The sequence below is a fragment of the Notolepis coatsorum genome, assembly GCF_963971535.1.
Source record: "Notolepis coatsorum genome assembly, chromosome: 3".
In the NCBI taxonomy this organism is placed as follows: Eukaryota; Metazoa; Chordata; class Actinopteri; order Aulopiformes; family Paralepididae; genus Notolepis; species Notolepis coatsorum.
Genome location: NC_140167.1, coordinates 135,342,189 through 135,365,185, shown reverse-complemented (window position 1 = coordinate 135,365,185; position 22,997 = coordinate 135,342,189). Strand labels below are relative to the sequence as shown.

The 22,997-nt window shown below is 43.5% G+C and overlaps 1 protein-coding gene across 5 annotated transcripts in view; it reads right to left on the bottom strand.

The window, feature by feature from the left end:
- gulp1a (GULP PTB domain containing engulfment adaptor 1a) overlaps positions 1-22,997 on the bottom strand; it is a 485,247-nt gene that overhangs the window by 86,488 nt on the left and 375,762 nt on the right. For all 5 annotated transcript variants that reach the window (XM_084309768.1, XM_084309769.1, XM_084309770.1 and 2 more), the window contains one exon: positions 21,351-21,432. In XM_084309768.1, coding sequence (XP_084165894.1) covers positions 21,351-21,378 — 28 coding nt within the window. In that variant the 5' untranslated portion in view covers positions 21,379-21,432. The remainder of the gene's footprint in view (positions 1-21,350; positions 21,433-22,997) is intronic.

The following is a 22,997-nucleotide window of genomic DNA, read 5'->3' as shown; positions in this document are numbered from 1 at the left end:
CTCTCTAGATACTCTACCTGGCCAGGGTACTCCTGGGTCCTAGTGCCCCCCGATGTTACACTATATGTCATGCACATGTATTTTATATGTTAATAAAATTGCATTTATCTTTAGTCCTAATTCTGTCACTGTTTGATGTCACAAAGAAGGGTGTATCCGAAAGCTGCCTACAACATTTGTAACATGTGATGAAAAAGTAAACAAATAATTAACTGTATTAGACACTTGTTAATGATGAATAGGCTTCACTTTAGATTGGCCCCCACGATAGCATCTGCAAATGATTTATAGATGTTTTATGAATGTCTTAACAAATCATTTGTTGAACATGAAAAATAAATGGAGATACACTATAGTAGTTTTTTCATATCTATTTTTCAAAGCATCTACAAATGTGTTACTACACATTAAACAACATTATTTAATGATGAACAAATCAAGTACAAACAATGTTGATAATGAGTTATAAATAATGTAAAACTAATCTGTAAATGTTATACAAATATAGTTATAAATGATTTAATAATCATTTATGAATGTATATAAATGGTTTGTTCATGGTTAGTTCATTATCCACTAATGCGTTATAAATACTTTGTAAATGGTATACAAATATAGTTATAAATGATTTAATAATCATTTATGAATGTATATAAATGGTTTGTTCATGATTAGTTCATTATCTACAAATACCTTATAAATGTATTATAACAGGGTGTTATTATAAAGTGCTACCTGATTTTCTTTTCTGCCACTTCACTCCCAAGTTCCTAATACAACTGATGCTCGGGGTTTAGTCAACTGTAGAGCAAATAAAAGGTTTACAGCATCTATTTCATATATTAAGAATGATCTGACCTGCAGTACAGGCTAGATAGAGTACAATACCAATGAGACAACTTGGTTCAGTGACACCAAGAACACAATGTTCATATAATCAACCCATTGCTTTGTGCTCAAATCAAGTTGCAAAGGGATGATTTTCCCATCCTATCTTCATTGCAGGACACATTTCAGAATTAAGCACAGCAGAAGCTAGTATTGGTGATGTTTGGGAATGGTCAGCAGACATGGCTCTGAGGAAATTTAAAAGCCCATGTAAATTCTGCATCTCATTTTCCACATGGTCAACCTTGATCGATTTTATCCTAATGAAGGACAGAGGACATTAACATAGTTGGCTTTTCCAGTGGGCTTTTGCAATCTGCATCCTAGCTAGAGTTCATGACAGCATATTTAGTGAATTTGTTTTGGATTAATTTGCAGACGGTTAAGTGATATGAAATAGTAATTGCTCATTTTCCATCTGTACTAATGGGGTGGACTCATGCCTTTAAACATGATCAGCAGTCACTCACCAAAATTAGCTTCAGTGGGCCAATTCTGCTGAGGGAAAACGGACTCGCCTAATGTGTCAGGGATTCACAACTGGTTTGGCTTTGAGACTTGGCTTTTGGGGCTTTTTCTTGTACTCTAAGACATTTACATTCAGTAATTTAGCTGACGCTTTTATCCAAAGTGATTTACAAATTGTGAACAACAAGTCAGCAGGAGGGGTACATCTCTGGGAGCTGAGGGTAAGTGGCATTGTTCATCGCACTTGAGTGGAACTAATGAATTAATGAATGAAAACTTTATTTAACAGATTGCAGAATGGGTACAATACAGTACGGCTCAATACATACAATTGTTAAGGGGATGCAGACCTGAGAAAGACGTTTGTCTTGTTTCCATCAGGGTCCCCCATTTTCAATTCATATAGACATATATGACATACATGACATACAGATAGTCAGTACTGCTACATCTATACATTTATGACATACCAGATTTGCAAATACAGTACTTTTTGTGATACAGAAGGAGTCAAGAAAAGGGAGTATATACATTTGACGTAGAAACTGTACATTGGAGGAGGTTGGGTGGGGGGGGTTGGGTACATTGGGATATTGACAACCATACTGGGTAATTTACATTGGAGGTGGTTGGGGGGGGGGGGGGGGGGGGGGGGGGGCACACTGTATAAACAAGTAACACTGTACATTGAGGGGGGGGGGGAGGAGACACTGTACAAACAAACACAATTGTACATTGAACTATTGACAAAACCATACTAGGTAAATGACTGTACATTGGAGGGGGTTGGGTTAGGATATTTACAGGGGCCAGTGTTGAATTGCAGTCTCCCGTAGGTGTCCCTTGAGAGAGGTTTTGAAAGTGGGTAGTGATCCACATTCCTTTACAGCTTTGGGTAGGGCGTTCCACATTGATGTGGCATAATTGCGAAACGTGTTTAGTCCCTTATTTGAGCCGAATCTGGGTTTAACATGATTTGTGGAGCTCCCTCTGGTGTTGTGATCGTGGTATTCACTGACCTTTGGGAAGTATTTTGACATGTACATGGGTACCTTGGTCGTGTAGTGTATCTTGTAGACCAGGCCCATTGCAAGTTGTTGTACTCTGTCGTCTACTCTAAGCCATCCTAGGTTGTCAAAGTGGGCAGGGGTGAGGTGGGTTCTAGGAGTAAGGTCAAGCAGTAGTCTGACCAGTTTGTTTTGAGATGTTTGTAATTTTGTTTTTAGCGCCTTTGAGGTGCTTTGAGGTGCTTTAATGCTAAAGAAGCTTCGCTATCAGATTATTGCCACAGAAAATGTATCCCTGAATCTAAACCCAGATTCATGGCTCTGCAGGGGGCATGGCTGGACAGTATAATGGGCATGCAGCGAGCACATTACACCAGAACAACCGTAGCCAAAATAAACATCAACACATGAACGTTTACAAACGTTAGTGCAAATTACTATATTTGAAACCTTGCAGAGTTAATCATAGCTGGCTAGATAAAAGTCTACTTTACATAGTTACTACAATTAATGTAGTCTAATTAACATCAGATCATCATACATGGTTAAAGGGAACATGCATTATAAATGGCTTTTTCAGGTATTTAGCATTATATTATAGCAATAGGGGTTAGTATCAATGGGTCTGTGTCTCTAATTACCATATTGACTCATCAGTCTAGTCTCGAGTTCACGAGATCTTCCCTCACTCAACTAAGCCGTTCTGATTTGACAGTTTTGCTGACGTGAATATAGCACTGATTTGCATAACTAACACCCCCTCTATGGTTGACAGCGACAGCAGAGCGAGTGGAAATATCTTCACTTCCTCAAACAGAGCGAGGCAGAGAGAGAACGAGCGAGAGAGAACGAGCGAGAGAGAGAGAGAGGAGCTTCTGTCGGGGAAACAACACACGCATTTTACACACAACCTGACGGCGCGCACGGGGAAACACAAACACACACGCATTTGACGCGCAGGGCTTCTCCCTGGTAGAGAGAGAGAGAGAGAGAGAGAGAGAGAGAGAGGGACCACGGTGCAGGAGTGTGTGAAACACAAACACACACACATTTGACACACAGGGCTTCTCCCTGGTAGAGAGAGAGAGAGGGACCACAGTGCAGGAGTGTGTGAAACACAAACACACGCATTTACACACACAACCTGGACCGTGGGGGGGAAGCAGTGGAGAGATAACTTTATGCGCTCTCTCTCTCTCTCTCTCTCTCTCTCTCTCTCTCTCTCTCTCTCTCTCTCTCTCTCTCTCTCTCTCTCTCTCTCTCTCTCTCTCTCTCTCTCTCTCCCAGTCGCAGACTGTGGCTGACTCTCACTCAAAGCGCTTATGGACGGATCCCATCCAAATATAGCCTGAAATCCTGAGGCTGAAAAATTATGCTTTTGAGTACTTGATCAAAAATATAAAACAATGAAAAAAAACGGGAAAAAAACGTTTTGATGTGCTCCATAGACTCTCAGGAAATGTTGTACATTTGCCCAAATAGTGCAAGGAATAGCAATGCATGTCCTTTAAACCAAAATTGATATGCTTTCAATTTGACTGGTCCTCCAGAGAGGTACATGCAGAGTCTGCTGCTAAGTAGAGAGGGTTTACTGTAGGTGTATACCCAAGAGTTCTAAGCAAGGGTGTCTAAACACTATAAATCATAATGTAGGTTAAATGTAGGCCCTATAAAAGTGACAATGATGGATTGCCATTGGATTTTGAATACCTTTATTATTGTACAAGTTAACAAGTTACTGACTACAACAACTGGTTGAACAGGGACCAGAAGAAGCAAACTATGAGGAACCAGCGCCAGGAAAAAGCCTGCAGTGGGCTTGTAGAATAGTGTAGTAATAAGGTGTTCTAGACTAGCGTTCCAGACCAGGCTGTCATTGTAAATACTTCAACCTATAAACACACCACTGCTTAGATCAGGGGTTCCCAAACTTTTCAAGGCCGGGACCCAGAAAATAAGGCGTCAAGAGCCGCGGCCCAATGCACATCGGCAGGCTTTTTTTTTTCTTTTCTTTTTAGCCAGGCGACCGATTTTTTTAAGCCAAATATCACTTCAATCCTATTATTAAGTTAGTTCAAGTTAGTTATTCATTTATACGTGCTATTTATGAGAGGCTAACTTGTTGCAAAATAATAATGATATAATAATAGCCTTATTTAAATACTATTGTTGCTTCGGTTGTTTTCAGCGTTTATGTGCATAATCTGTTATTAGTTTGAAAGTTCGTTGAAATAAGTAGATTTTTCGTTTTTGTTTATTTATTAAGTTAATATAAAACCATATAGTCACATTTTAGAATACAATAGAATAGAATTTTAGATTACAACTAGAAACACTGTCCTGGCCTGCATCTAAGTTCAGTGGCCTGACAAAAAAAAAAAAAAATTGATTTTTTTTTCTTTTTTTTCTTATAAATCATCTCGCGGCCCTCCCGTGGCTGCTCGCGGCCCCTTTGGGTCGCGACCCCGACTTTGGGACCACTGGGCCTTAGATAACCCAATCTTCTATACCTAAGATATTAGCCTAAATACTGTAAATAGTTAACTTTTCGTGCAGATCACTAGATGTATCAACTTATAATACGAGTTTCACGTGAACATTCCTGGTTGATAACAAGATGACAGAGGCCAAATGGGAAATAGTGAACATTATATACTTAACCTGCAAACATAAGACTGTTCTGACAACCCAATATTGATGTAGCTAAGAGATTCGCTGAGCATTATTGTATTGAGATTGAGGTTGAGAGCTGATTACCAGTCTCAGAACAGCGAACCTGTGTAGTGTCGCCCTTGTGTGTTGAAAGGGTGCAACTGTATCCTGAATATTGATTTCAATGGACAATGGTAGAAATTAATTCAAATAAAATACTTTGTTGACCGATTAGACAAATATTTGTGAATTCGGGTCTTTGGTCTCCTCTCAACGTGTGCCAAGTTCTATCCAAATTGAACTGTAGTAACTATGCTGGTGCGGACAGAAACATGGACAGGAGCAGTCGCACATGTGGGTGTAATAAGAAGTTTATCTTTCATACAAGACCAAACATGTATATTTTTGGTTTATAATGGTCCCAACACCCCAGATAACTGTTTATAATCTATTGTTGTAATGTCTGCATGCCCACAACTTTGTCAGTCTAGTCCTGAACCTTTGGTTGTTATAGAAACCAGGCTTTGGATATTAAAGTGGGATCAGTCATCACTTCTCTTCTCACTGACTGCTTGATCATTAAGATTTTCTCTTGGCAACATGACTAATATATAGGTTCTGTGAATCCAGAGCTGGACTCAGTCTCAGTTGAGAGAAGACATGCAGCATTAATCTAGAGTGCATTGGGGGAAAAAACAATATTCAAGATATTAATGAGAGAGAGAGAATTGTAAACCTCTGAATCAATAAATATGTGATTGCTTTAATTTTGTGTGTATGTGTGTGCGTGAGTGTGTGTGCGTGTGGTGTGTGTGTGTGGGAGGGGCAACAAATACAACTGTGTTTTTGACATAATTTGCATGGCTTTACATATTGATGATTATGTTAACCAAAACTCTTTGGCTCTCCATCATCCTTCTCTTTGGCTCTACTTCATCCTTCTTGATAAGAAAGAAAGCCCATCTGGATCCAGTGAACCACTTTGGATTGCAAGTCACGCCTGAGGAGCATGAGGCAATAAACACCGGTGATAAAAATGATCAAGATCCCAGTTGACGGCACCTGCTAGATGTGATCAAGTCCACAAACATGGCTAGACACGGAGATAAGGGGGGGGGATAAATCAACAGGGCGGACATATTGTCAGTGCCAACCTTCAACTCCTCAACCGATGCCATCGGAGGCAGAGGTCCTACAGAAGTGATTTTGTAACATGCTTCAGCTCCTTCAGTCTCTGCATGTGGCATTCTAGCGTTTAGGGAGAAAACAAACCAAAAAGGATTTATGAACGAGGACGGTGGAAAGGTTTTGATTTGCTCAGGTAAAAAAAGTAAATGCAGGCCTGTGACTGTGTGGCAGTGGTTTCTAAACACAGGCATATACTTCCATGTTTAAATGTCTGTGTTACACAAAACCAGCCACAGACAGAGATGTAAGCCGACAAGTCATCCTGGACCCCATCAGTCCTCTGTGATTCCAAACAGCCCATTGCTTTCATTTATTTCAAAATCACAGACAACATTTTGCTGCTCTGGGAGACAATATATGAGAGAGAGAGAGAGAGAGGAGAGAGAGAGAGAGAGAGAGAAGAGAGAGAGAGAGAGAGAGAGAGAGAGAGAGAGAGAGAGAGAGAGAGAGAGAGAGAGAGAGAGAGAGAGAGAGAGAGAGAGAGAGAGAGAGAGAGAGAGAGAGAGAGAGAGAGAGAGAGAGAGAGAGAGAGAGAGAGAGAGAGAGATGAGGTAAGGGTGATACACTGAGGAAGCGATAGCGAAACGCGTTGTGCAACAATAAATAAGCAAAAACCAGTCCTGTGGAGTGTGCGGTCCCTTCTTTCCCTTGAAGGTTTCTCCTTTAGTTATATATATATAGTGAGAGAGAGAGAGAGAGAGAGATTTGTGCCCAATAATTTCTTTGTTGCCATGTACAAAGTGTCTGTGGCCTTAACGATTAGAACCTTGGAAAGATATGGGGGGATACCACCTGTTGTCTAAAATGCCACTTGCAGATTTAAATGCTACATACATAGGTATGGGGGTGATTGAACCTAATCTGTTGCCAAAACGTGAGTGTTTTTTATACAACTGTGAGCAAATGATTGAGAAGCTGGAGCCTGCTTCAAGTGCAGCATGTGTTCATGCCTCTAATTTATTTCCAGCGTAGTAAACAAAATGCAAGCACACCAGATCACACTCACCAGGGCCAACAACACAAGGCAAGAGTGTTTCCCTTCATTTGTGACAGCGTGGGCAATATCATACAGGCCCAGAACAAATACAATCCTCCTAACTGACTTTCCTTCTTGCGTTGCATGTACATAGTCCTTTTCACAGCGTGACTCTACATTCTTTGCCAAGCCTGGCCTGTGCCTAATACCACAAATAACCCAAGAACCAGTGGGAACCACCGAGTACTGTTTTTATGGCCTATAATGCAGTGCAGACTCCAGGCATACAGAACAAAGTACTCTAGCATGAAGCTATTCTGGCAAGCAAGTACCATAAACCCTTTTTAATCCGTACGAAGAACAACGGTTTACAATAATTCAAAGATGCCTGCTGCAAAATAGCAGAATGTTTTTTTATCCGTAATTGCAGTCAAATTTGGTGTGAAATTGAAAAAGCCATTTGCAGGGGAATTCATTCATTGCATAATGAAGCGGGAAAGCTTCTTAATTTTACCAATCTGATTTGAACCTAGATCTAATTCAGCCGACAGAGAGGGGAGAATTCTGCATTAGGTCCAAATATATCCCTGCAGGTTCAGTAGCTAAATGCATTTCTGACAATATCTTGGAAGAGGAGAAACATTGGCAGACAAACCTTGCTGCATTAAAACAAATTATTGTAGATTATTGTATACGTCATAATCAAGTAAAGTCAAGAGTTTTATTTGTCACGGCATACAAGGCATACAGTGAAATGCGGGTGGTCATGCCCAGGGGCGTTTTTAGGGTTAGAAAACATTGGGGGCTTTACATAATTTTAGAGTAATTAGAGATGAATACTGAAGAACTAGAATCATTAGAGGTTCTCAAAGTGAGGTCCATGTCCATGAGAGGGATCTGGGCAGTCCCCATAGAAATTTCAAAGTTAACAGGACCAAATCATCAGTTTCTTATTTATTTATTTAACCTTTATTTAGCCAGATAAAACATTGATCTGGTCCAAGAGGCCCCAACAGGAGTACAAATATACATATATACATATATATATATATATATATATATATATATATATATATATATATATATATATATATATATATATATATATATATATATATATATATATATATATATATATATAATATATATATACATATACTGTACATACATACACACATATACACCAATAACAAAATAATAACACAGTTATATATCGTATTTGCTTATCGCGTCCCGCTCTGAGCCTTATGAGATACCCCTTATCTCCTATGATACCTACTGTATCCCCAACGAACAACTACATGCACCCACACCTGTATGGGGCCCCGCCCCTATGGAGGCGTAGCCCATATAACCATGACTCTGGTCACCAAACACCCTTCCTCTATTTTCGTTCCAGCGTACTGGCTGCGTGCACCATACGTAACTAGCAGGATGAAAAAGATCAGAGTCATAATGTTGAAAGCTTACCGGAGGTTGCTGGCCCCTGGCATCTTCGACGCATGTTTTCGGCGACACGACGGGCCTATGTTGATGTTCCTCGTCTGATGACAGCAGATCGAGGTTCAGCTGTACAAGATTGGCTGTCGGGCCAGCTTGTACCCAGGTAGGCCCTGTGTCTTCAGTCATGGGTATTAGTGTTAGTAATGCTGGTTTGTTTTGTTACACAACCATGTTGTGTGTTGGCGCCGGGGGCAGGATGGTTTGGTGAACGTTCACTGCAGGGAACGGTTTCCAAGCTGTCTTGGGCGTGCTACTAAAGATCTAATGCTATGCTACATGCTATCGCTAATGCCGCATGCTATCACTACTGTTAACTGCTACGCTGTTCTAATGTCTCCGCCGTGAGATGTTGTCACTTCTCCCTCCTCTTGCCCGGTTCATCAATGAAGGTCAGTCGGTAGCTGTTGTGGTTTTTTTTGCTGAGTCCTATTTACCTTTTTTCGGGTAAATGGGTTGACAACAGGGTAGGCCGTGGCTAGGTAGCCTAGCCAGGTGTGTTACCTTGTGTTCCGGCGGGGTCTATGGAACGGTGTCCCCATCTGGGGCGATGCGTGAGCTCGGCGGTGTAGCAGTAGAGCTATATTACTGCAGGATGGGACTTAACGGCGGGTTTTGGCTCAGCTGGCTAGTTCCTATCCACATTGGCGTCGGGTAGTGGGGCTATGGGTCCAGCCGACATGGTAAACATGTTGCGTGTCTGTGCACAGGCGGTTGTTGATCTGGGTTCCACATCGCCTCACGCTAGGCTGTAGTAGTATAGGGGCAGGGCCGCCTGGGAGAAATGTGAGGCCCTGTGCGAATTTAAACGTGAGGCCCCCCACACCCTGAGGCGGCCCTGTGTAGTGGGCTATTGTTTCGTTCTGTCACTCTGCTATGAGAAGGTCTGTCTTGCTACAGTTTTCTCTCCTCTCAACCATTCATACTGACGGTCAATCGGTATACTGGGGGAGTAGTGCGGGGGGGGCTTTGTTTACCTTTTTTGGTAAATGGGCTAAGCTAGGGCTGGTGTGCTGTTGTGAATATTTTGAATGAAGGCGGGACTAGTTCGCTCTGGTCCGCCTCCCCTTAACGTTGTGTGTATGGGTTTGCTCATTCTACAGTATTTTGTGGTTTAGTTCTTTTATTCATTTAACCCTTTCATGGTGCACACCACAGTGGAGGTTGCTGTTTGCAACCACCACTGGTGCTCCGTGTTAACATCAGTCCTTTGTTTTTGACATATTGAAACAGTGCCCCGCCCGGCCGACGCCATGGGTGGGTCGGCCTGGCGAGTGGCTGGTGGGCTGTTAAAGCTTGTACCGCCACGGTATGGAATTGGCAACGATTAGAACTGTGTTCGAATTGCTGTTTTTTTCTATAAAAAAAATTTAAATAAAATTGTGTCTGGTGGCGGGGCCTTGAGGGCCAGCCGACGTCGACACATCGCGCGAGGTTGTTGACGTTATTAGCTTTGACCCAGCCGCAAGCTATAACTGCTCAGGGTTCCCCTCTCCGCAGGGGATTTTGGTCTTCTGCTGGAGCGCGGGCGGTATTGTCCTAGGCCCTACACCGCCTCACACCGCGCAGCCGGAAGAAGAGAGAGAACGGCCTCGTCAGCGGTGATGACGAGGCCCTCGACAGGCGGCCATGTTTTCCCCCGCCGGAGGTATCCTGGGCGTTGATTCGACAGGTGTCCACAAGGCCGACAGCCTTGGCGGCCGAGGGATCGGCCATGTAGGATGGGTTCAGCTTGAACAAACAAGCCGTCACCGTCCTGCCGCGAGCAGCCTGCTCTCCGATCACTCCCTTCCCCAACACCAGCGGAAAAAGTGGGCTCTGATTGTTTCCTTTGGCTGCGGGCCGCGTGCCTTCGTTGATGCGCGGGCGGCCCCCCTTTCGCTTCTCATGGGGACAGGGGCTGACACCCAGTTGATGGCTGAGCCTGGGTCTGTCCGTGAGAATGTTGTGCTGTCAAGCGGCTCCCACACCTTGAGCTGTGTTGGTTGAGCCTGGTGTTACGTCTGTCAACTTAAGTGTTGTCAGCAGGGGGGCTCGAAACCTTTTGAGGCACACAGTGCGGGCTTCCCCGGCCTCGCCTTCGCCAGGCCAGGTATCATGTTGGTGCCTCCCACTCCTGAAATATTGGCAAGTGGTCGCAGGCACACGTGATTTGGGGTGGTAGTAATATCACTGCAGGGCTACGGTATGTAGGAATCCATGGGGGCCTTACACCTTGCATGTCCGGCTGCAGAACAACTCCTCAGCATGTTCTGGAGGGGTGTTCAGTGGGGGGGCTTTTTTCATCAGAAGCCCCCCGTATCAGACCGGCCCTTTCTGTCGGGGTTCCCCCTTGGGTGCGATTGCCTCGTGGGTGGTGTCAGGGTCAGATGTTCCGACACGGAACGCGCTGCTCGCACGGTTCCAGGGTTGGCTACGCACAGCGGGGGGACCGGGCCAACTATCTACAGTTCCTGGCGGACCTGCGCCACGTGACGGCGGGTGCGTTGGGAGTGTCGTCACATATGACTACGGCAGTACCATATGTCGAGGTGGATGGAGAGAACGCTGAGGCGGGGACTTGTGTTTACACAACCCCACCCGTTTTCAGGTTTGGTACAGACCCTATTGTCAGGGTCTCCAGCAGTGACAGCTCTGGTCAACGAGATCCAATCTCTGTGGACGAAGCAAGCCATCGTCGTGGCGTTCTCCTCCCGGTGTTCTCTGCCTGAGAAGTCGGGAGGGAGGGGTGTAAGACCCAGGCTGGACCTGTCCCATGGGAAGGTTCAGCATTTTTTGGATCGTCTCCTACCTGTTGAACACTGTCAGGTGGGGGTCTGGTTCTCCTCCATAGACCTGTAGGATGCGTATGCGCATCTCCGATCTTCCATCCTAAGGCTTACCTACGCTTCCTTTGCAGGGTTAGCGTATGAGTACCAGAGGCTGCCGTTCGGTTTTCTCTGGCTTCCCGCATCTTCACCAAGTGTGTGGAGGCCGCACTGGGGCCTCTGCGTCGTCAGGGGTTACGGAGTGTTCTGCCCTGATGACGTTCTGGTCCTTCGCGGTCAAGGTGGATCGTCAGGTCTCGTACCAGGCAGGTCTCTACCAGCCTGGGGTTGCTGTAGACTGGATGTAGAGTACTCCTCTTCCCAGTCAACGGTTGGAGGGCTATGGGCATCCATCTCAGAGCGTGTTGTCAACACGCTCGGGAGGTTCCGTCCTAGGACGGTTACGGCGCTGTCTCACGTCGCGTTTTCACCGACGCCTCCCTCGCTGGTGACGCGTCGGGCCAACGCAGTAGGGGGCAGCTGGCAAACCATGCTGCCCGGTCTGCGCTACGTTCAATGTGTTGGTGTTGAAAGCGGTCCTTCTGGTCCACAAATGGTGTTGATCAGGACGGACGATACGACGTCAGTGTCGTGTATCGACAGACAGGGAGGAGTACGCTCCCCCTGTCTGCACCAGGCGGCGGGCGGCTGGCTATGGGCGTCCTCCATCTGCGCGGCCTGAGGGTTCCCCACATCCCCGGCAGGGAGAATGTGGGTGCAGGTGTACTGTCGCGGGGCGGTCCTCATCCTGACGGGTGAGGATTACGTCTGGACATGGCCAGGCAGGTCTGGGACCGATGCCGTGCCGCCAGGGATTCTTCCCCATACATCTGTTAGGTCAGTTGTTGGGACGGGTACGTTGAGGGGCGCAGGTTCTTGATCCTGATGGTGTTACCATCTAGAATGCGCATGCTCCCTCCACTGTCGCGCTTACGCGGGCAGATGACGTATGTTCCAAGTGTGGTGTAAGGCGGGGGGCCGGGACTCAGTCTCCTGCCCCCTGGATGCTGTCCTTAGTTACCTCCAGTCTCTCCTTGATAGACTGTCGGCTTCGACGGTGAGGGTATATGCAGCAGCTATATCCTCCTATCATGAGGGGTTTGAGGGGATGTCTTGTTTAGCCACCCTCTTGTGAAGCGTTTCCTGCTTGGCGCTCGACGCGTTAAGCCGGTGCAACGCTCCTTGGCTCCGACTTGGGATCTTCAATTGGTCCTCGGTCGGTTGTCCTTGGCCCCGTTTGAGCCGCTCGAGCAGGCGCCGTTGGGACAGCTGTCCTTCAAGACCGCATTCCTACTGGCTGTCACTTCCGCTAAACGTGTAGGTGAGCTCTGTGCTCTCTCGGTACGTCCAGAGTGCCTGTCTTTTCGGACCGATTGCGGTGCCACTCTGCGACCTAATCCTGCTTTCGTGCCTAAGAATATCCGGAGTTCCTTCCGCTCCCGGGATATTGTGGTTCAGGCGTTTCGTCCTCCTCCTCACACTAGTGAGTTAGATGCGGGCCTTCACCTGTCATGTCCAGTCCGTGCTTTGGGGATTTACCTCAGCCGTACTCAGGACTTCAGGGTTACCGACCAGCTTTTTGTCTGTTACGGTGGGGCTCGTGCTGGTAAGGCACTGTCGAAGCAGCGCCTGTCCCATTGGTTGTGCGAGGGCATTACCCTCTGCTACACGTTGGCTGGGCAGGATTCCCCTGGGGGTGTCAGGGCACACTCCACTCGTGGGGTGGCTGCTTCTGCCAGATTTGACCTACTGTCCGAGTGCGTCCCTTCAAATAGCCGGCTGCAGCTTTCGCCTGCACTGAACAACCGAGTATTAGATACAGCTAAGGCAAATGGTGACATCACCAAGGAAATCCCTGTTCCCGCTGCGAGCAACGTCAATGCAGCTCTCAGCGACAGAGCTGTTCCTGTTCCTACTTCTTCCCCTATTGTCTCGGACACTCTTATTATAGGTGACTCAATCGTCCACTATGTCTCTGTGAAAGGTTGCGAGACAAGGTGCTACTCTGGTGCTAAAGTGGCAGACATTAACGCTATGATACCTAGTCTGTTGTCTGAGGTGTGTCAAAATTCCCTGGTGGTTCACATTGGAGCCAATGATATCAAAGCTGATGCATCAGAGCTGATAAAAGAGGAGTTCAATAGATTAATGGACACTCTCAGTCTATGGGAGACTGGTAAGACCATAGCCATCTCAGGGCCCCTACCCTGCCTATATCGTGGGGATATGAAATACAGTCGCCTTCACCAATTACATCTGTGGCTGAAGGAAAGCTGCTGGTTCTGGAACATTGCCTACATAGATAACTTCACTCTTTTTTATGACAGATATGACCTCTTCAATAGGGACGGAGTACATTTAAACAGGTCTGGAGCCAAGCTGCTCTCTATGAATATTTCTGATACATTGCAAGCCCTCTTTTCATTTCTCCAAAAGCCTGTAAATTGATGCTCTGTATGCCCAAGTTCTACAGTAACTCAATTAACTCACCGCCTTCAACTCTCTCCCCAGCCCAGGCTTGGGCAGCTTAGTAATCAGGAAAATAGTGCCCCGCTAATATCTTCTTCAATTTTATCATCAAAGTTACCTCTACCATTTCATCCCATTCCTACAATAATTAGCAATAGACATCAAAATAGAGCATCTGGTAAAGCAAATTTGACAGACCTCCGACCTTTAAAGTATTACAGTCCAGTAAAGTGCCATGGTCATGGGATAAAGATGGCCCTATTTAACATTAGGTCACTTCTCTACAAGTCCTCATCGGTTAGTGACATCATTTGCGATGAGAAATTAGATATTATCTTTCTAACGGAGACATGGCTTGGCTCTGATGGAGCGGTAACTTTGGCCGCTGCCTGCCCCGCGGGCTATAGTTTTGTGCACTCAATACGTGAAGGCAAGAAAGGAGGTGGACTGGCAAATATTTTCTCAGACACTTTAAAATGTAAACTTCTGATTCTTGGCAAATATTCATCATTTGAATACCAGGCCACCATACTTGAGAGTAAATCCCCTGTGCTAATAATTACCATTTATCGTCCTCCAAAGCTCAGTAAAACCTTATTTTTAACAGAAATAGCTGAACTTCTATCTATCTGTTCCACTAACTACGACAGAACCCTGATAACAGGCGACGGAAACCTTCATGTGGAGAATGTATCAGATACTGAAGCTGTGGGCTTCCTACAGTTGTTGTACTCTTTTGATTTTATTCAGCATGTTGTCGGCCCAACACATAAACACGGCCACACCCTGGACTTGGTGATCTCTAGAGGTATGAGAATCACTGTCGACAAAATTATTGAAAGGCCGGAGCTATCTGACCACCATCTGCTATGTTTTAGTATGACTGTCCCTGATCTTGAGAAAAACAGTACAGACTATACTATTAAAAAACGTTTCTTTAGCCCGTCAGCAGCCAGTGAGTTCCCTAGTCATCTGGTAGGTGCGCCCGCCCTACCTGAATCTTCCTCAGTAAATTATATGGTTCAACATTTTAGTCTTAAAGTAAGGTCAGCTCTTGACAAAGTGGCTCCCTTGAAAACCAAGAGGAGACATAAAGCCAGAATAACACCCTGGATCACCGAACATATGCGTTCACTTAAGAGGGAATGTCGTAGAGTGGAGCGAGTTTGGAGAAAAACCAAGTTCACTGTCCACCTACAGTCTTTAAAGCAATCTACAGTTGCCTACAACAAAGCCATGCGTCTGGCAAGACAGACGTATTTCTCAGGCATTATTAATGAGAATAAGACAAATGCCAGAGTTTTATTTTCCACCATTGAACGTCTTTTAAATCCCCCCCAGTCCTACAAGCAGTCGCTCGCTGCCACTAAAGATAAGTGTAATGAGTTTGCATCCTTTTTTGATAATAAAATTCTTAACATTCGTGCTAGTATTGTGAGTGATGCTCTTAGCACAAACTCTCAAACTACAAATGCCGCTAGTAGTGCTATATGCAACAGGATAAATCGCTCCAGGGGAAGTCTAGCATCGTTCTGTGAAATTGATGAAAAGGAACTCCGCAAAACCATATCGCAAATGTCATCATCCTCCTGTTCTTTGGATGCCATTCCCACCCCCTTCCTCAAAGAGGTTTTAGACAGTGTGGTTGGAGATATCCTTAAAATTGTAAACAGCTCTCTCAAATCAGGCATCTTTCCAGACTCACTAAAAATGGCTGTAGTTAGGCCCTTACTAAAGAAACACAACCTTGATCCCTCTGTGTTGAGTAACTATAGACCTATCTCTAATCTCCCTTTTTTGGGCAAGGTCTTAGAAAAGACAATTTATTATCAACTGGATGCGTTTTTACAGAAAAATGGGGTCCATAACAAATTCCAATCTGGTTTCCGGAGGGGCCATAGCACTGAGACAGCACTTGTAAAGGTAATTAACGACCTTAGGGTGTCTGCGGACAATAAAGAGGTATCCGTTCTCCTACTCCTAGATTTAACGGCTGCGTTTGACACAATTGACCACACAATTCTAATGCACCGCCTCGAGTATTGGATAGGTCTGTCAGGCACGGCCTTGTCCTGGTTTCATTCCTACTTAACAGGTAGAAGCTACTCTGTCAATCTAGCGAATTATGATTCCGACAAACACACCATCTGTTCTGGTATCCCGCAGGGATCCATTCTTGGCCCTTTATTGTTCTCCCTGTATATACTGCCGCTGGGTGGACTTATTACCAATCATAGAGTTAACTTCCATTTATATGCTGATGATACCCAGCTTTACCTCTCCGTAGCTCCAGACGAGCCCTGTGCTCTAGACCCGTTGTTGACCTGTTTGTCCAGCTTAAAAGGCTGGATGAGTGAGAATTTTCTCAAGCTAACTGAGGATAAGACAGAAGTTCTCATAGTGGGGTCTAGTGAGCAGAGAGAACTGATAAAACGTAGACTGGGTAACCTGAACGTAGAAAATAACACTGCAGTAAAGAAACTGGGGGTTATTATTGATTCTGAATTGAATTTTAATACACACATTAATCATGTCACGAAGATTGCCTTCTTTCATCTTAGAAATATTGCACGAATTAGAGCCTATGTGTCCCTGGATGATGCAAAAACGCTAATCCACGCTTTTGTTTTCTCTCGGCTTGATTATTGTAATGCACTTTATTCTGGCCTTCCAAAGAAAACAACTGACAGATTACAACTTGTCCAAAATTCGGCAGCCAGAATTTTAACTAGAACTAAGATGAGGGAACATATTACTCCAGTTTTAGCTTCACTGCATTGGCTCCCGGTTGTCTTTAGGATTAATTTTAAAATTCTCCTGCTTGTTTTTAAAGCTCTTAATGGTCTGGCACCATCTTATCTCTGCGACTGCTTACATAGATATGTTCCAAACCGCCCCCTCAGGTCCTCTAGTGCGGACCTGCTCGAAGTGCCTACAATGAAATATAAAAAATATGGCGAAGCAGCCTTTTGTTTCTATGGGCCGACGGCGTGGAATAATCTCCCACTACATATAAAACAGGCAGCCTCTGTGGATAGCTTTAAAGCACAGCTCAAGACATATTTTTATACTCTTGCTTTTAGCTGATTTTAAAATGCCTGTTGTCATTTATGCTTTTTAGCTATTTTCTTAATCATGTTTTGCTGGTCTTAAAATCCTGCTTTTCTTTTCCTTACTTTTTTTTTGTGCTTTATTGTAAAATGTTGTGTTTTTATTTCTTTGCTCTGTTAAGCACTTTGAGCTGCACTCCGTGTATGAAAGGTGCTATATAAATAAAGATTATTATTATTATTATTATTATAAGCACAATGTCAGCCTCACACTTTTTGCAAAACAATACACACAGTGATTTGCAAAACACTAAACACACTTGCATTACATTAGACACAGAATGTCAAATTACCACACATATGAGCCAATTGGTTAAACACAGCCATCAGATGCACAAACACACCATTGCTTAATTGTAGATACACCAATCAGGTTTAAGCACTATAAAAATGCAGCAGGTGAGTTCACCTGTCTTCAACCAAAATGGAAGGAGAGTGAAGTACTGTACACAGAGAACGTGAAAATATACAATACATTCACCAAACACTACACAAGACAACCAATGATGCAGACTGATGAAAATATACATTTTCTCCCATTTTCCCAAATCAGTCAACATGTCAACATGGAGAATCACAACAAAAAGATCTCTTGCCAGATCCAGCTAGGCAAAGAGATAATGTCTAGTATTTTCTGTACTCTATTTAAATTCAAAATAGTTTTTGTTTTACTGTTTTAACCTGTACTGGATACAGTATTTTATGTTTGTCTGATATTTGCTGAGTGTTATGCACATAGTAGCATGAAAACTGGGACATGTTTTGTTGTGATTCTCCATATTGAAATGTTGACTGATTTGGTTATATGGAGAGAAAATTTATATTTTCATCAGTCTTCATCATTGATTTTGGTATATAGAGATACATAAATTATATTTTCATCATTCTACAGCATTGGTCTTGTGTAGTGTTTGGTGAATTTATTGTATATTTGCACATTCTCTGCATACTTCACTTACAGTACTCTAATCACTGAGAAGTAGAATTGCTAAATGTGTTTTAGGTTAAGCACAGCAGTGTGTGTAACTGGTTCAAACAGAATTAAGTCATATGAAACGTGTGTTTCATATGGTAACAAAATGTAGTTTTTATAAATTAGTGTATGGTTTTGACAAGTGTTTAATTTAGCAAAGGATCTGATGATAATTGTATGTGTGGTTGTGCTAATTGTGTGTTTTGAAACATTCAGCACAGACAATGGGGATGCTGACATCTTAAAAAAATATATATATATATTTTAATTTTTTTAAAGCTCCGGGGCTAGGAGAAAAACATCCGGGGCTAAAGCCCTGGAAGCCCAGGGCTAACGATGCCACTGGTCATGCCCGCAGCGATTGTGCAATAATACAAGTAATAAGAATAGACATAACAGGTATAATGTACATAACATAAAGTTAAAAAAAATGCATGGTAAAGACATGCCAAGGTCCTGCGATAGTGCAATACAGTGTCAAGCTACGGATGAGGCACTGGGTCTTATGTACACTATACATATACTATACTATACAATATACAGGTATACTATATATCCTTATGCTTAGTCTTCGCTATATCCATCTATTACTATACAAGAACCACACACACAATTAGAAAATGCAATGTCACGAGGGCTTATTCAGATGCGTGTTTAAGACATAAAATATGAATAGCCAATCTTGCCAATTCCCAGTAATGAAATCATAAAATTATAAACATGCCCTGTGTTCAATGAGTTCAATGGAGATGGGCTGTTAGAGCATTCAATCAGAGCACAACAGGAGGCCTTTAATAACTCTGGCCCATGAAGGCACACCGTGAGAGCAATATGAGCCATGCATACACATGAGCGGCTGTTGATTCATCTGCATGTTGGTGCTCACTAATGAAAACTACAACTAGACACTTCTCGGAAAAATAGCCTCGGGTACGACCTGTTAGAACTTGTGTGCAAATGTGTGCAGATACTCTCTCTGTAGCAAGTGGTGCAGAAATGGATCCTTGCCTGTTGGTGGTTAAATGTCAGCAGCATTTGTGGGAGTTCAGGGTTTGGAGAGACTTTTGTGCTCCTCCCCCAGTGAAAAGAGCATTAATGCCCTCTTTATGCCAGATGGCTGAATGGATGAATCCTTTGTAGCTCACCACACAATTCCAGAGACGTGGACAGTGTGTGCTAGTGTGTCTGGGGACACTTGGCGCAAGGCAGCGAATGGTAAACAGCCTACTGTCTGACTGTCCTGTCTGTCCCTTCCTCTGGGGTGGAGGGGGGGCGGCTACTGTCACTGACTTATCTGTCAGCGGCCGAGCTGCTGTGGTATTTATGAATTACCTATACCAATGTACCTTCCTGAGCTGGGTAGGATATACTGTATGAATAAACTATCAGCTTACATTCACAAAAATAGTGCATGGTGAAAAATTACGAGCGGAGCACTTCTGTGTATTGGTATCAAGTGATGAGATGACAACCTCAGTCTAGGGAAGATATGCACCTTCCGTGATTACGGTCTTTAGCTCCTAAAATAGAGGCCCTGGTGGGGATGGAGGGAATTATACAATCCAAATATCATTAGAGCCCGGAGCGCCACCTGGGTCCCGGCACACTCTCCTCAACGCTATCTGAGGTTTCTCCTGATGATTCATGCAAAGCCAGAGCGGGACAGATGGTGGTAAACAGATCAAGCTGTTGTACAATTGGCCGCCCCGGCGCTGATTCCCACCCCCACATGGACCAGGGTCACCTAAACTTTCTCTGAGCTGTCTGTGAGAAGAGGTGAACGGGCTGGCTAGGGTCGCCGCCGCAAGCATGCGGTCATAAACCTGAAAAGCCAATGTCAGACTGCACAATTCTGGCTGACATTCTAGGTACAGTAGACCTTGGGAATTTGAGAATGTGTGTCCCTCTGAGAACACCAACAAACAAGGTTGGGGGCTGGGAGACTTGTTAACCTGTTAACGTTTGGCGTCCCCCCCTCGTCTGTCGGCTTCAGGCTGTGTTATTGCCGATCAACCAACACATTGTTGGAAAGCTAAAATGCCCACCATTTGATTGACACCCTACTCAACCTATTACATGCTTCCAATCTCGGGTTACAAGACCAAACAACCAACGAGAATCAGTTTCGGACAAGTGACCACGTCCGGTTTCGCCTGGCCCTGAACGGACCAGTCACCTCTGATCCTGAAAATGATTCACCATTTTTGTAGCCAATGAAATTCTGGAGCTAACGGTACCTTACATGAGGGATGATTACTACGATGAAGGGAGAGAAGACCACCAAGAAAGCACAATTACTTGCTCGCGTGTCGCGCTCCGTGAGAATGTATTGGACCCGACGGCCATTTTGGATAAGCATACCGAATTATTACCGCAACAGATATGAGAAAAACAGTCATTTTCCATGGGATTGTTATCAACTTTGGACCTGTACTAGATAAGACTTCAGGCTATGGAACCGTTGTGTTTTCCAGCTCCAACCTCTGAGCTGGAACTCTTTTGCAGGCATCTGGTTGCAAACTAATTCAGACATAACAAAACATTTATTTCAATGTTCAAACCTCTGTAACTCTATTACATTAGCACTCAGAGTTATTCTGTTGTGGAAGAGAATTCAGAATGTTTACTTTCAAAAGAGACCAGACTCATGTATGTGCTATAAGTGGTTCAAGAATACATCTCTTGCAATCGACAGGCGTTTTATGCTAAATGTGCTGGATGGATAAGAGGTTGGCATTAGGGATGCTCGATATTGGCTTTTTTACCGATACCGATATACCGATATTGTCCAACTCTTAATTTCCGATACCAATATCAACCGATACCGATATATGCAGGGTTTCCCCCCCCAAAAAAATGGAATAATTTCAGGTAATTAACATTACACATATCTCTTGTTGTGGAATTAACACAACATTATGCATACTTTTGACAATAAATAAAATCAGAATTTGTTCTTACTTGCTTGTCTGGGTAAATAAACGTTATAGAAATGTAAAAATATATATATATATATATTTTTTTTAAACCGATACCGATATTTTCCGATATCACATTTTAATGCCAATATCGGCCGATAATATCGGTAGGCCGATAATATCGGACATCCCTAGTTGGCATTGACCATATTCACACGGTGGCCATTTTGCTCTTATGTCGTGCTCATGTTGGGATTCCTTCCACCCTGTTCCCATCCAAGGAATACCAACCTGAGCATGACATGCGCGCAAAATGGCCGCTGTGTAAATATGGTTAAATACTAGAGCTAGCAAGAGCATGTCTGGGTACCCTGGCTTTATAGTTTGTGCTTACCTTTTTTCCTGTTGAAGGCTCGATTCATACTGGAAAACCTTGCGTCTTGGCAGTCCCTCCTGTGTATTTTCCAATATTCCACCTGGAAAAAGAGAGAGGGCGGGGGGGACTAGGTTAAAAATGTATTTAATCGCCTGCCCTCACAAAAAAGACGAGAGGTCTACCAACAAACAGCCTGGAGCTAAGCCCTCTCATTGACAAATCCCCACACTCTCAGAGTGAGCTCATGGTTACTTATGAGTAGTGGAACTGTCAACATGCATGCCAATGAAAACTATGGTCCATCTGCAGTACACTGCTTGTTTACCCCAAGGCTACACAGCATTTGCCATCTGTGACGGGCCTGGTACCATATCTGGTACCTTAGGGCTTATATCTGAAGTTTTTCAAGAGCAAGTTATCTTTATTGTTTTGGGAAAAAGGACATTTAGAAGATTTGGCAGAATAATAACCTATGGGGACTTGTATCAAAAGTATGTAGTAGTCTATCGTGGTGGAATGTAACATTGTTATCCTCTGGTACAATCAGTGGCATTGCATTCTAATCTTCCTAAGGGAAGTAAGTAGGTCATATGCTTGGGTCAGCTTATTTTTCCCTACACCATTTCCTAGAGTATCTGTAGCCCTAGCCTTGCAACATTGATCATCTGACACAGCAGCAAGCTTTCAATGCAATCACCATACAATACTTTACTGTATTGTATTTGACTTTCCAAAAATCAAACATGACATGGGCTAGAACAATATTGAGAAGAAAATATTGTTCCAAACAAGCTAATGATGAAGTCTGAGTAAAATATGACATGGAATGAATCATTTTGGGGAATCAATATTTTTCTAGTGGCCAAGCACTTCCAAATCCAAACTTTGATGCCAAATTTGCAATCCCTGCCTTAAAACAGCTCTTTCAAACAAGTACTTTTCATTAAATTTCAGTTACGTAAAAGCTACTCAGCAGATGAATTTGGATGTATTTCCATTATCAGCTGAAGTAACTATGCTTTACCGTTCATAACTTTAGCCCTGATCAATAAGCTGAAACCTACTCGTGCATAAACCATATCCTGCATGCAGGTCCTCACCCAAATGGGTAAATCCGTATGTATATACTTAGACTTGCAGAAAGCACATTACGCGTGAAGTGAATTTTAGAAGATATACAGTAATAGCCCTGGTTAATCACATGGAATTGAGAGACTTGGGTACATTTAAAAAATTTAAATTTTAAAATGTAAACTATACAACCTTAATTGAAGTGTTTCTGACCACATAGCTATTCACTTTTTGTATTTAATTTTTTTATATATAGTTTTGTTGTATCTTTTTTTTTTTAAACACAGTAGTGTAGTTGCAGACAGTCTAATTTGGGGGTTCTCAAAATGTGGGGAATTTTAAGAAAATTCTTCTGACTAGTAAGAAATGCGCCAGAAGCATTAAGAGGGATGATAATGATATAAGTTAAAGGAAAACTCCAACATTTTGGGAAATTAGCTTATTTAACATCTTCCCTGGAGTTAGACAAGAAGATACATACTTTTGTCTCTGTGCATGCATTAGGCTTAGGGAACAGCCGCTCCGTTAGCGTAGCTTAGCTTCATTACTGGAAGTGGGTCAGATTTGTACCCTGACGTTCACTACAGTGCCCTA